The 12,469-nt window shown below is 48.7% G+C and overlaps 1 protein-coding gene across 3 annotated transcripts in view; it reads right to left on the bottom strand.

Annotated features, from left to right (window-relative positions):
* Positions 1-12,469, bottom strand: part of TRIM14 (tripartite motif containing 14) — a 28,607-nt gene that overhangs the window by 5,141 nt on the left and 10,997 nt on the right. For 2 of the 3 annotated variants that reach the window (XM_036330249.1, XM_036330250.1), the window contains exons 4-6: positions 10,631-10,793; positions 7,367-7,459; positions 2,127-5,445 (exon numbers count right to left, since the gene is read on the bottom strand). In XM_036330249.1, coding sequence (XP_036186142.1) covers positions 4,910-5,445; positions 7,367-7,459; positions 10,631-10,793 — 792 coding nt within the window. In that variant the 3' untranslated portion in view covers positions 2,127-4,909. Of the gene's footprint in view, positions 1-2,126; positions 5,446-7,366; positions 7,460-10,630; positions 10,794-12,469 lie in introns of those variants that run through there. The other variant, XR_004971207.1, reaches the window with a different exon arrangement.

Genomic DNA, 12,469 nt, shown 5'->3' with positions numbered 1-12,469 from the left:
TGCTCATATCTCTGAGAAAAGAGAGAACTTCTTTCAATAGCGCTGAAGGGTCTACTACGTGGCAGACTCTTTTAGGTCCTGAGGATGAGTCCAAATCCCTTCCTCATGGAACTTCCATTCAGGGGGGGACATACGGTATACAATAAACCATGAACATAGTCGTTAAATCAGTATGTTCAAAGGTGATATGTGCAATGGGGGTAGAGGGGAAATAGAACCGAGTGAGGGAGATGGGGAATGTGGGGCTTGGTGTGTTAGCATGTTGTGGCGACTTTGAATATGATGGTAATGCTGAAATCAGCCCTTCTATGATCCATAATGAAATTGTAAACCCAGCTAATAAAAAAGATTGTCTTGCCCTAACCGGTTTGGTTCAGTGGATAGAGCGTTGGCCTGCTGACTCAAAGGTCCCAGGTTCGATTCTGGTCAAGGGCATGTACCTTGGTTGCGGGCATATCCCCAGTGGGGAGTGTGCAGGGGGCAGCTGATCGATGTTTCTCTCACATCGCTGTTTCTAACTATCCCTCTCCCTTCCTCTGTAAAAATTCAATAAAATATATTAAAAAGAAAAAAAAGATTGTCTTATGTTTGAACAGCAGCATGAACCTTTCACAGAGATTTCATATCATATTCCCCTTTGTTCTTTTGAACCAATAGAGATTAATGATTCTTTTCAAATATATTTTCAAATTCTTAATCTTTGTTCACATTTGGCCTTGTTTACTATAACTCCTCTTGTTTCAAAGTGTATATTTGCATCTTTTCAAATGCATAAATTTGCCTTTTGAAGTTTATTTACTTGTGAGTATAGAACCTTCTCTTGCAGATCCCAAAACAGTTTCTGGAAAGGTACTCAAGTCTGTGAATGGGGTGGGATAGGAATCCTGGGTTGTACTCATGTGTAAAAGAAAACCCATAAAATTGATATGCTAAGAACTGAAGTGTGATAGTATCAATTTCTGGTTGATACTCACTCCCTTTCATTTTTTTCCCTATAAACAGACCTTGAAGAGACCATCAAAATTTCCTATTCCAGGGCATTTTCTCTCAACAATAGCAGAGAAGGTGACATTTATATATCTGAAACTTCCTAACAAGAAGAGACATAGCATTAGAGGGATGTGTCCCAGGGCCTGGAAACAGGATGTGGGTCAGGAAGAGAGGGAAGGGCCTGGCCTGGGCTCTAGCTGAAAATGTGTAGTGAGTGAACCAGTCAATCACCTCCACAAACAGCACCCCCATATGTATGAATTGCTGAGATGTTTTCCAAGAGTCATGAAAGTGAGGATGGTATAGTCAGGGAAGACCTCCTGGAGGAGGTGGCTCTTTAGTTCAACCTTGCAGGTTGAGAAGTGACTGATGGAGTTAGGGCATAGGCTTGGGAAGTGCCCAGAGTGTCCAGGAACTAGCAGGTGATGATTTGGCAAGGAATGGCCACATGGAGAGGAAAGAAGGGACTTGGAATGGGTCAAGAAAGAAGCAAGGGCTTAAAAGCCTGCTGAGTTTGGACTTTGTTCTATAGGCAATGGTGAGTCATGGAAGGCTTCTGAGCAGAACATGGTAGACTCAGACCCACGCCTCCCACTCTCACATCCTCCATCTAGCTTGGCTTCTGGGGCAAGCTGTCCCCTCCCCATAGTATGAATTCCTGCCCACCAGAAAGAACCAAAGATGGCTTTAGTGTTGGTAAAGGATGATCACAAAAAATGCCAAAAGCTACATAATACTGTCATGGATAGGAATAGCTGGGAGGTAGGGTTTGTTTTCACGTAAGGAAGAACTTAGTGAATTCTCTTCAGAAGTGGTGAAGTCCCCTTCACTGAAGACATTCAATCAGGGACCCACTGACCACTGCAAACAAATGGTGGAGGGGGTGGAAAATGAGCAAGACTCCGTCCAGGCCTAGATGCCATGAACATGAAACAACAACTCCCAATGCAGACTATGGTTAAAAGACAATATTCAGCCCTGGCCAGGCCCAGTTGGTTGGAGTGTCCTGTACACCAAAGGTGGCAGGTTTAATGCCCAGTGAGGGCACATACCCAGATTGCAGGTTTAATCCCTGGCCGACCGATTGATGTTTCCTCTCTTGAAAAATAAATTTAAAAATTTTAAAGAGACAAATATATTTTACGTAAACATATATATTATAAAATTGCTGTCACACATATCTGCAAGCAATTTGCTGTATCAATTAAGAAATTTCTACAAATCTGAGTGATCAATACCCTTGCAGACATGGACCCCAGGAAGCTCAGTCCTCTCCTGTTAATATGCAAGGAAGCTCCTGCTACTGCCAGATGGCAGTTTGGAGTAGCAGTTGTCTCAGTGCTAAGCACAACAGGAATTCTGCTGGGGATGCTCACACATCCTGGCATGGCACAGCTCTGTCGTTTTTAAGGCTAGTTCCTATCGTTGGCTCATGTGAGACTCACAGCACTGGCAGATAGGATCTTTACACCCATTTTACAGATGATGCTCCGAGAAGTAAAAAGTGACTAGCCTGAGGTCAGAGTTGATTGTGGACCAAAACTGCAGTTTTCCAACTGGTGCAGGCCTTGGCACAAAGTAGGCATTTGATAAAAGCCATTTTTCAACCTTTTTAGTCTCTGCTACTCTCAAATCCCCCCTCCCGTTATAAGACCTCAAGAGCCCAAGGGAGATAATCCAAAGCTAGGTTTGCCCTAACAGTATGGCCTTGTGGACATAAGCACAGACCCTAGCTCCATTAGCTGTGTGACTTGTGTGTCTCAATTTTGTCTCAGTTGGGATAACTTTCTAAGTCCTAGGGATGATGTGAGGATCACATGAGTTCATAGCCATAAAGCATTAGAACAGTGCCCAACAAAGAGCAAGGGCCATTGTTACTCGGCCCCTGTTGGCTGTGGGCCGGGGAACCAGTCTGGATTTGCAGGGATGAACAGAGATGTAGAGTCAAGTGTACCCCTCTTGCTCTGTCGGGAATGCCCCTGTCTGAATTCAGTTTTGGGCCATCCCCAGTAAAATTCCCCTTTCTCAGGATTCCTGGAGCATAGTGCTTAGATACCTATTCAAGTTAGAGTCTTAAATTATTTGGTTAGAACTAAAGGCACTTTTGAGGTTCCTTCTGGCTTGTATTCTAATTGTATTACATTGTCCCATATGAAAGTGCCATTTTTAGGTAAAAAAAAACTATTGGAAATTCTCGTTTTATGGTTCAAACTAACTAAAGCACGTAGTTTGTTTAAACCATGAGGGAGATTCAGCTTTGTGTTTTCCTCACCCTACCACTGTCCTGTCAAGCACTTAACAAGATAAATTTAATATGGTATAACTTGAAAACTGTCTAGGGAACTTGACAAATCAGGATGCTGAACCTTTAGAACTGAGGCACAGGCCCTGGAAGGAGGCCTCCCTGAGGTCCTGCTGGTTTGGCCTCCTCTATTTATGTCACTTCTGGAAAGTGGGGCTCTATGGGTTTCCTTGGCAACACCTGGATCTGAGAAGCATACTGTGTCTGGGCTGCCCAACTCCACTCACGCTCTGCTTTTGACTCGAAGACAGTGGGAAAACTGCCAGTGGTTGCTTAGTAACTGCCACCTGCTGATTCTTCCCTACATCCCCAGGAATGAATAAGCAGTTAATCTCCCAGGTTAAAGGCTGGGCCAAAGGGCAAACCAGAAACTCGTCTAGGGGCGGGAGTGCTGGGCCGCCCTTAATCACCGTGGGCTACTTTAAGCAACTTACTTTCAGGTAAGGACCTGTCTCCCGAAATGTACAATGAGGTCAGGCTGAGTGATCTGCCAGGCTCTCCCAGCCCAGCTGCTCTGTGACACTGGGAGGGCAGGGACTTACTGAACTTTTCAGGATGGGGAGAGTGCAGGACACAGCTGCCCTTAGAAAGCTTCTAATCTAGTTAGAAAGATAGCTCCCAGGTTTGTGGCCCTGATGCTAAGATTCTAGTGGCTTGGGGAGACTTCCTGGGGGACAGTTAAGCCTTGGGAAGACCGAGACAGGCAAAGAGGAAGGGCTTTCCTGTATAAATGTCATGGGGGCAGGGGAAGAGAGCTGCAAAGGCCCAGAGGCCCACCATGGGACAGTTCCGCGGGAGGGTATCTGAAAAGAGCCGCAGAAGCTAGTTGAGAAGCAGCTCAGGGGCAGCCCACGAAAACCTTGCATGCTAAGGTGCGGTGACGTGCTCTTCCCCCCTGGAGCCCTTGGAACCTTTTCACTGTCCCGAGAGGCGAAGTGCGGTTTTAGGCAGATCACCCTGGTTATGGGTGGAGGACGGGAGAGGGTTCAGGCCGGGCGCTATTAAGAGGCTCTTGATGCTGCTCCGAGGGGAGGAAACGCGGATGAGCTGAATGACGCCGACTGCAGAGGAGACCGAGCCCAGGGGCACTGGTTAGGTGGAGTCAGGGCTGGGTGCCTCTCCTGCATTCGCGCATTTATTGTGCACCTACTATGTGCCAGCCAGTTCTGGCTTCTGTACGAGGGAGGAGGGCTGAGGCTAGTGTATTGTGATTGGTCTGTACGAGGGAGGAGGTCTGAGGCTAGTGTATTGTGATTGGTCTGTACGAGGGAGGCGGTCTGAGGCTAGTGTATTGTGATTGGTCTGTACGAGGGAGGCGGTCTGAGGCTAGCGTACTGTGATTGGTCAGGATGCCTAGGGCTCACCTGCGAGGGCGTCCTTTCCGGAACCCGGACTAAAAGCAGCGCCGGGGGGCGGGGAGGTCTGCTGAGCGAGCAGCAGGGGACCGATGTTTAAGGCACGTCCGGACCCGGCCTGGGACAGCACCTGTGACACCGCAGGCGCGACCGGTGGGGGAGACGGCGGGTGTGCTTGGAGAGCAGGCGGTGGACAACGCACGTCTGGGTCGGGTGTGACCAGAGTCCCGGGAAGTCTAAGGGCGGTTCCTCCCATCGGGCCCTAGGGCAGCCGGGGGATGCCGATGGCCCCTTCCCAGAGCCGCAGGGCCGGGTAGAGCGGCTCCTGGAACGCGGCGCGGAAGGTGTGGAGGTGGCTCATGCCGTCCGACACGTTGTAGAAGGCGAGGACGCCGGCCTCGTAGTCCAGGAAGACGCCCAGCCGGTCGGGGTCGTCGCGGGGCCACAGGCGGCAGCGCTGGCTGTCGTGGAAGGCCCAGTACTCCAGGTCGTAGCGTTTGAGGCACCACGACTGGCGGTTGCAGCCCAGGCGCGCGGCGGCGGCGTCCCCGCGGCGCCGCAGGGAGGCGTAGGCCGCGCCCACCCACCAGCCGCAGCCCGCCTCCTGCACGTCCACCTCCCAGTAGTGGCGGCCGGCGGCGAAGCACTCGCTGCCCAGCACCTGCCACAGCGTGTCGAAGCGGAGCGCGGGCGCGGGCCCCAGGCGGCCGAGCAGGACGAGGCGCACCGTCCGGCGGTCGGGCGACAGGCGCAGGCGCGCGTGCATCGTGTCCGGGTCCAGCGTGGGCGTGCGCGCGTCTGCGGAGGGCGGGGACAGCACGCACGCCTGGTGGGCGGGGCCAGCGCTGCGCCCCGCCCCGCCCCCGGGAAACCGCCCGGGTTGGCGCCCGCGGACCCACACATACTCACAATACAAAAAAAATGGGAAAACCCGGAAATCGCCCTGGAGAAATGGAAAGCCCCCTTTTAACCCTGATTGCCTCTGGGAGGTGACGGGGGGAGCATGGGAAGGATAGCATATTTTACTGTCCACCCTTTATACGATTTGAATTTTGAACCATGTGATTTGTTGCCAATTTCTAAAAATTTAACTAAAAATAATCCCATCACTGTTAAGATTTGAGAGTAGCCCTAGCTGGTTTGGCTCAGTGGATAGAGCATCGGCCTGCGGACGGAAGGATCCTGGGTTTGATTCCGGCCTGGGTTGCGGGCTCAATCCCCAGTAGGGAGCATGTAGGAGGCAGCTGATTGATGATTCTCTCTCATAATTGATGTTTCTATCTATCTCTCCCTCTCCCTTCCTCTCTGAAATCAATAAAAATATATTTTTTTTAAAAAAAAAAGACTTGAGAGTATATCCTTCCAATATTTTGACTTGCTGCTTTATAGCTTTCCTTAACATTGGTATCATACCATCCATGCTCTTGGACAATCTTTTTAATAATTTACTAATGTATTTAGGAACATTTTACCACATCAAATAATATTCTTTTAAAGAGTATTTTAATGGCAAACCTAAGATTTTTATGTATGGGTGCATTATATTTAAACCCACTCCCTTTAAAATACTTACGCTTTTCATAAGGCTTTTTGAAAACGCTAATATGATTACATCTTTATGTATTTTATTATTTCTTTAGGACATATTCCTAACAGAGGAATTGCTGGGTCAACGGAGATGACTTTGGTAAATATTGCCAAATTGTCCTCCAGAAAGGTGGTAGTGATTAAACTCCCAATAATGGTTCTTGCTACATAGACAAAGTTTTGTTTTTTTAAAAAGTCTAGATCATAGGATATGTGGATATTCAGTTTCAGTAGATTCTGCCAAATAATTTTCTCAGTACTGTTTTGGAGTTTTCCATAGTGAGGTTTTAATCCTCACCTGAGGATATTTTCCATTGATTTTAGAGAGGAAGGGAGAGAAATATCGATGTGTGACAGATATCAATGAGTTGCCTCCCTTCTGCACCCCAGCCAGGATCAAACCCACAACCTAGGTATGTGCCCTGACCTGGAATCAAACCCAGCAGCCCTTTGGCGCAGGGGATGCTCTAGCCCAGGGGTCCTCAAACTACGGCCTGCGGGCCACATGTAAATACAAATATTGTATTTATTTGTTCCCATTTTGTTTTTACTTCAAAATAAGATATGTGCAGTGTGCATAGGAATTTGTTCATAGTTTTTTTTTTTAAACTATAGTCCGGCCCTCCAAAGGTCTGAGGGACAGTGAACTGGCCCCCTGTTTAAAAAGTTTGAGGACCCCTGCTCTAACCAAATGAGCCACACCAGCCAGAGCTGTGTAATTTTTTAAGGGAACAAAGATGTTCACAATGTATCAATAAATGAAACAGATTGCAAAACAGTATGTATAGTACGATACCATGTTTGAAAAAACACACATTCAATATATCGATATATGCCAAAGAAAACAAAGAGGGCAAATAATAGTAATAATCTACTGCTACATATCTACTAAGGTGGATATGAGCAGAAGAATTTCCAAAGCTCTCCAATGATTTATAGGTGATTAAAAAATTTTTGCTTTCCTTTGTTTTCTAATTTTTCTACAATAAACGTATTATTTCTACATTTATAAAAACTAATAATAATGGTTAAAAAAAACCAAGTTGGGTCTCTTAGGGAAAAAGGGGGAACTCCATTTCTGTCACCCCCCCTCCCACCAATGCACCCCACCCTCTCCCCCCGGGGGTCTTACATTTCAAGAAGAGCGATCGCTCCGGTGAGGGACTGATTTTCAACAGGGAGTCCGGCTTGGTGCTAGAGAAGCTGGAGAGCTGGCAGTTCATGTCTGCAACGAATCGTCAGAAATGAGTGCCCGGCGCTCACGCAAGCAGCACAGATTATAAAACACACCAAAACCATTATAAAACTGGAGATTCACATAAGCTCTCTCCCCCCAAATCATGCACATTTAGGTAGGAAATACAAATTCGCAGTCACAGGAGAACTCCAGGACAACGCTCAGATCTGAGGAGAAACACACTTTCCAGGGTCTGGAACAAATTCAGCAAAGGCAGGTCAGTGTGAGTGAGCCCTGAATATGGGGAGGAGACGGCAGCCTCCAGAACCATCCTGAGAATCGACTATAAACTAGTCAGCAACGGGGCAACCTCAGAACAGAAATGCAAGTTCCAGGATAAAGATGGAAAACAAGAAATTAGAGGTGAGTCCTCATCTCAATGTTTCTCTCTCTCCCCAACTCTCCCTGGAAAAAAAAATCAATAAACATATCCTTGGGTGAGGATTTTAAAAAATCTGCTTTGATAAACCAGCTCAGGAAAATCCATAGCTCAGTCCTATTGCAGCAGTGTTCTCAACCTTCCTAATGCCGCGACCCTTTAATACAGCTCCTCATGTTGTGGTGACCACCAACCATAAAATTATTTTCGTTGCTACTTCATAACTGTAATGTTGCTACTGTTATGAATCGTAATGTGAATATCTGATATGCAGGATGTATTTTCATTGTTACAAATTGAACATAATGAAAGCATAGTGATTAATCACAAAAACAATATGTAATTATATATGTGTTTTCCGATGGTGTTAGGCGACCCCTGTGAAAGGGTCGTTTGACCCCCAAAGGGGTCGCGACCCACAGGTTGAGAACCACTGTATTGCAGGCATCAGTGTCCCCAATTGTGTTCCCTTGTCTCAGTTCGCAATGCCTTTCCTGGCTCTCCCATTGTCAAAATCTTAGTGATTAAGGCCCAACTCAAGTCCCAGCTCCTCCAGCAAGGCTTCCTGATTTCCCGTCAGAATGCTCTTTCCTGCCCTGACCGGCTTGGCTCAGTGGATAGAGCGTCAGCCTGCGGACTGAGGGGTCCCGGGTTTGATTCCGGTCAAGGGCATGTACCTTGGTTTCGGGCACATCCCCAGTAGGGAGTGTGCAGGAGGCAGCTGAATCGATGTTTCTAACTCTCTATCCCTCTCCCTTCCTCTCTGTAAAAAATCAATAAAATATATATTTAAAAAAAAAAAAAAAAAAAAAAGAATGCTCTTTCCTTCTTCTGAGCTCCCTTGGCCCCAGGCTATGCCTTCTGTTACCTCATGAAGTAGGCCTGTGCTGCAGCCAGGGCCTGGCCTCACCTCTCTCCAGTTCCCAGGGGTGTTCAGTGAGTGCCTGTACCGTTTCTGCTTTGCTTCCTCTCACCCCTTTCCTTCTCCTTTTCTCCTGATATTCAGAGCTAGCACTGCCCTGCCAGCCCCATTTGACAAGGTAGCTTCCAAGGTTTTCCACCTCATCTCCCACCATTGTGCCCAGTCACCATGGCCCCCTGTCTGTGTCTAGTCACCATGGCCCCCTGTCTGTGCCCAGTCACCATGGCCCCCTGTCTGTGCCCAGTCACTATGGCCCCCTCTCTGTGCCCAGTCACTATGGCCCCTCTCTGTGCCCAGTCACCATGGCCCCCTGTCTGTGCCCAGTCACTATGGCCCCCTCTCTGTGCCCAGTCACCATGGCCCCCTCTCTGTGCCCAGTCACCATGGCCCCTGTCTGTGCCCAGTCACTATGGCCCCTTCTCTGTGCCCAGTCACTATGGCCCCTTCTCTGTGCCCAGTCACTATGGCCCCTTCTCTGTGCCCAGTCACTATTGGCCCCCTGTCTGTGCCCAGTCACTATGGCCCCTGTCTGTGCCCAGTCACTATGGCCCCTTCTCTGTGCCCAGTCACTATGGCCCCTTCTCTGTGCCCAGTCACTATGGCTCCCTTTCTGTGCCCAAATCTCAAGTTCTTCCCTCACTTTGGGCCCTTGGCACATGCTGTTCCTTCTGCCTAGAAAATGATTCTCCCAGACTAAAAACAGCAACAACAACAGCTAACACTTACACAGTGCTTATGCCTGAGCACCACTCTAAGCACTTTGCATACAAGATCTCATTTAATCCTTACTTCCTCTTACCCGTTTCCTTCTCCTTAAATGACCCTGTGAGGGGGGAACTGTATTACCATCTCTGTGTAACGGATGTGAAGACAGAGGCATAGAAAAGTTAGGTGCTTTACCCAAGATGACAGGGTTGGGCAGAGGTGGACCTGGGATAGGAACTCGGTGAGTCTGGCTCCAGAGTCATGCGGTGACCCCTACGCCCCCCAGCCCTTCAGCTCTGCAGAGCTTACAGAGGCTTCCTTCAGCTCAGCTTACATGCCCCCTTCTCAGACAGGCCTTTCCCACTTCCCTCCTCCTCCTCCCCTTCTTCCTCCTCCCCACTCTTTATTCCATTTAACCTGCTTTATTTTTCTTTGGAGCACTTACTGCTGACATATATTCATTTGTTGTCTGTCTTCCCCTCAAAAGACTGAGTACCACAAAGGCAAGAGCTGTGCCTTACACGGAATAGGGGCTCCATAAATGCTCTGAATGAATCATAATAGCAGAGATGAATGAATGAATGAATGAATGAATAAACAGATATTTCTGAGCACCTGCTTTGTTTCAGGCCCTGCAGGAACCTCAGAGCTGGACCCAAAATGGTTCTTGCCATCCATGCATGTACGAGAGGCTGGGAAGGATCCATGCATCAAAAACACCCCCAGGCAAAAATAAATAAATAAATAAAGACCCCAGGCAGGAAATGGGGCGGGCTCTGGAGAGGAAGGACAGAGGGGTAGAGTCCAGTGGCAGGCGGGGCCCAAGGTGCTGCAGGGACGGTGGGACTTGACCAGGCGGAGGAAGAGGAGGAGTTGGCCCTCCCGCTGGGACCCCAGAGCAGGCAGAATCCCAGGAGTGACTGATGGCAGGAGCAGAGCAGTGTGGCTTTAAGGGGCAGCGCAGGTCTCAGGAGGGGGAGCAGGTCTCAGTGAAGTCAGAGGTCGGTTGGGTGCAAGCCCAGGAGTCCTCGACCACCCAGCCAAAGGCCTCTGTGTGGGAGACATGATTCTTGGTGGCAGTCTTCCCTGTTGTCTCTGGGTTAAAGGGCACTAAGGGAGTAAGGGACACAGAGTCGGTCACACGGTGACTTACTGTCCTTCAAGCGAGCCTCTAGTGGCGTCTGTACCACGCTCTGCATGGCTTCCACGAGGCCCTTGAAGAAGGTCTTGATGGGCGCGAAGGACTGGGGCACAGGGTGGCACAGCTCCCCCAAGCGCATCTGCTGCTTCAGCTCCCGCTCAGTGGCCGTGAACTCCTGCAGGAACACAGGGGGTTCAGGGTGGCTCCAAGGCTGCACCAGGAACAAACCCTGGCCACCAAGTGCAGGCCCCACCCCACCCTGCCCTGGCACCATTGGTTAGCCAGGGCCCCGCCCCCAGGGATGACCTCACAGCAGACCCCACACAGCAGACTGTCATTCCTCGGTTCAAAACACTCCCCTGGTCCCCATCTCTATACGGGACAAAGTCTAAGTTCCATGGCCAGGTATGTAAAGCTCTTCATCAACAAACCTGGCCTCCCGATCCAGCTGCATCTCCCAGCTCCCCTGCACCTGCACCTCTGCTCACCTCCGGCCAGGCTGAGCGCAGGTGGCTCTCCAGCCCGCCAAGCTCTCACACGCACGTGGTTCCTTTCTGCCTGGAATGCCCCCTCTGCTTCATCCTTCTATATGCACCTCCTGGTCCTCCCACACCCTGCTCCACTGTCACCTCCTCCTAGAAGTCTTCCCTGATCCCCTATGCAGAACTGGACCTTTCTCAGCCACACTTTTGCTAGCTCACTTGAACTGTGTTGTAAATCCTGTTTCTGAGCATGTCTCTCCACCCATGAGCTGGGGCCTGGGCAGAACAGGTTGCTCAGTGAATATGTGATGAATAAATGAACGAGCAAGTGGAAGGAATGATGAATGGTGGAAATCAGTAGCTTTGGCACCAGAGAATTAAAAAGAGAGAGAGAGAGAGATGGCAAAGCCTTGAAACTCTACCTGTGATGGAGGAATGATAACATTCTTCTCCATGGAGCAGCCCTTTGAATCAGCTATCCCTAAGGGGTACCATTCTTTTATTTTTATTTATTTATTTTTAAAATATATTTTTATTGATTTCAGAGAGGAAGGGAGAGGGAGAGATAGAGATAGAAACATCAATGATGAGAGAGAATCATTGATCAGCTGCCTCCTGCACGCCCCACACTGGGGCTCAAGTCTACAACCCGGGCATGTGCCCTGACCTGGAATCGAACCGTGACCTCCTAGATCATAGGTCGATGCTCAACCACCGAGCCATGCTAGCTGGGCAGGGGTACCATTATTTTAAAAGAAACAAACAAATGTACCCTCCTGTGCCTCAAAGTACAGTAACCATTGTGCGTAGGACAGCACCTCACCCAGAATTTTTTGTTAGGCTAATTTTTTATTTTGAGTTTATTAGGGCGACATTGGTTAGTAAAATATATAGGTTCCAGATATACAAGTCTACGATACATCAACTGTATACTGTATTGTGTGTTCACCACCCCAAGTCAAGTCTCCTTCCATCACCATTTATCCCCCTTTGCCCTTTCCTCCCTCCCCCCAGCTCCCTTCCCCTCTAGTAGTCACCATGCTGTTGTCTGTGTCTATGTAGGTTTGCTTATTTTTTGTTAACTAACAATGAGACACAGGCTGAGTTGACCAAGGCCACATAAAGGCACACGAGTGGAAATATCCACCAGGGCCTGGCTTGACTGGTTTTGCATTGACAAACTTATTTGTGCTATTTTTCCAGCCGTTTGAACCCATGCAAATCTGTGGTTAGACTCGGTGCCACCTTTATACCTACACTGCTTCGTCCCAGAAGCCTTTAAAGCAACTTTCAAAGGTTATCTAATACTGCAAGAGTTCCCTTTACAGGGGGAGAAGTGAAGTAAAGAGGAAACCAGGATAAGAACGTA

This window comes from Myotis myotis, unplaced genomic scaffold (genome assembly GCF_014108235.1).
Source record: "Myotis myotis isolate mMyoMyo1 unplaced genomic scaffold, mMyoMyo1.p scaffold_m19_p_12, whole genome shotgun sequence".
Taxonomy (NCBI): Eukaryota; Metazoa; Chordata; class Mammalia; order Chiroptera; family Vespertilionidae; genus Myotis; species Myotis myotis.
The sequence above is the reverse complement of the archived record's forward strand: the minus strand, read 5'-3'. Positions and strand labels throughout refer to the sequence as shown.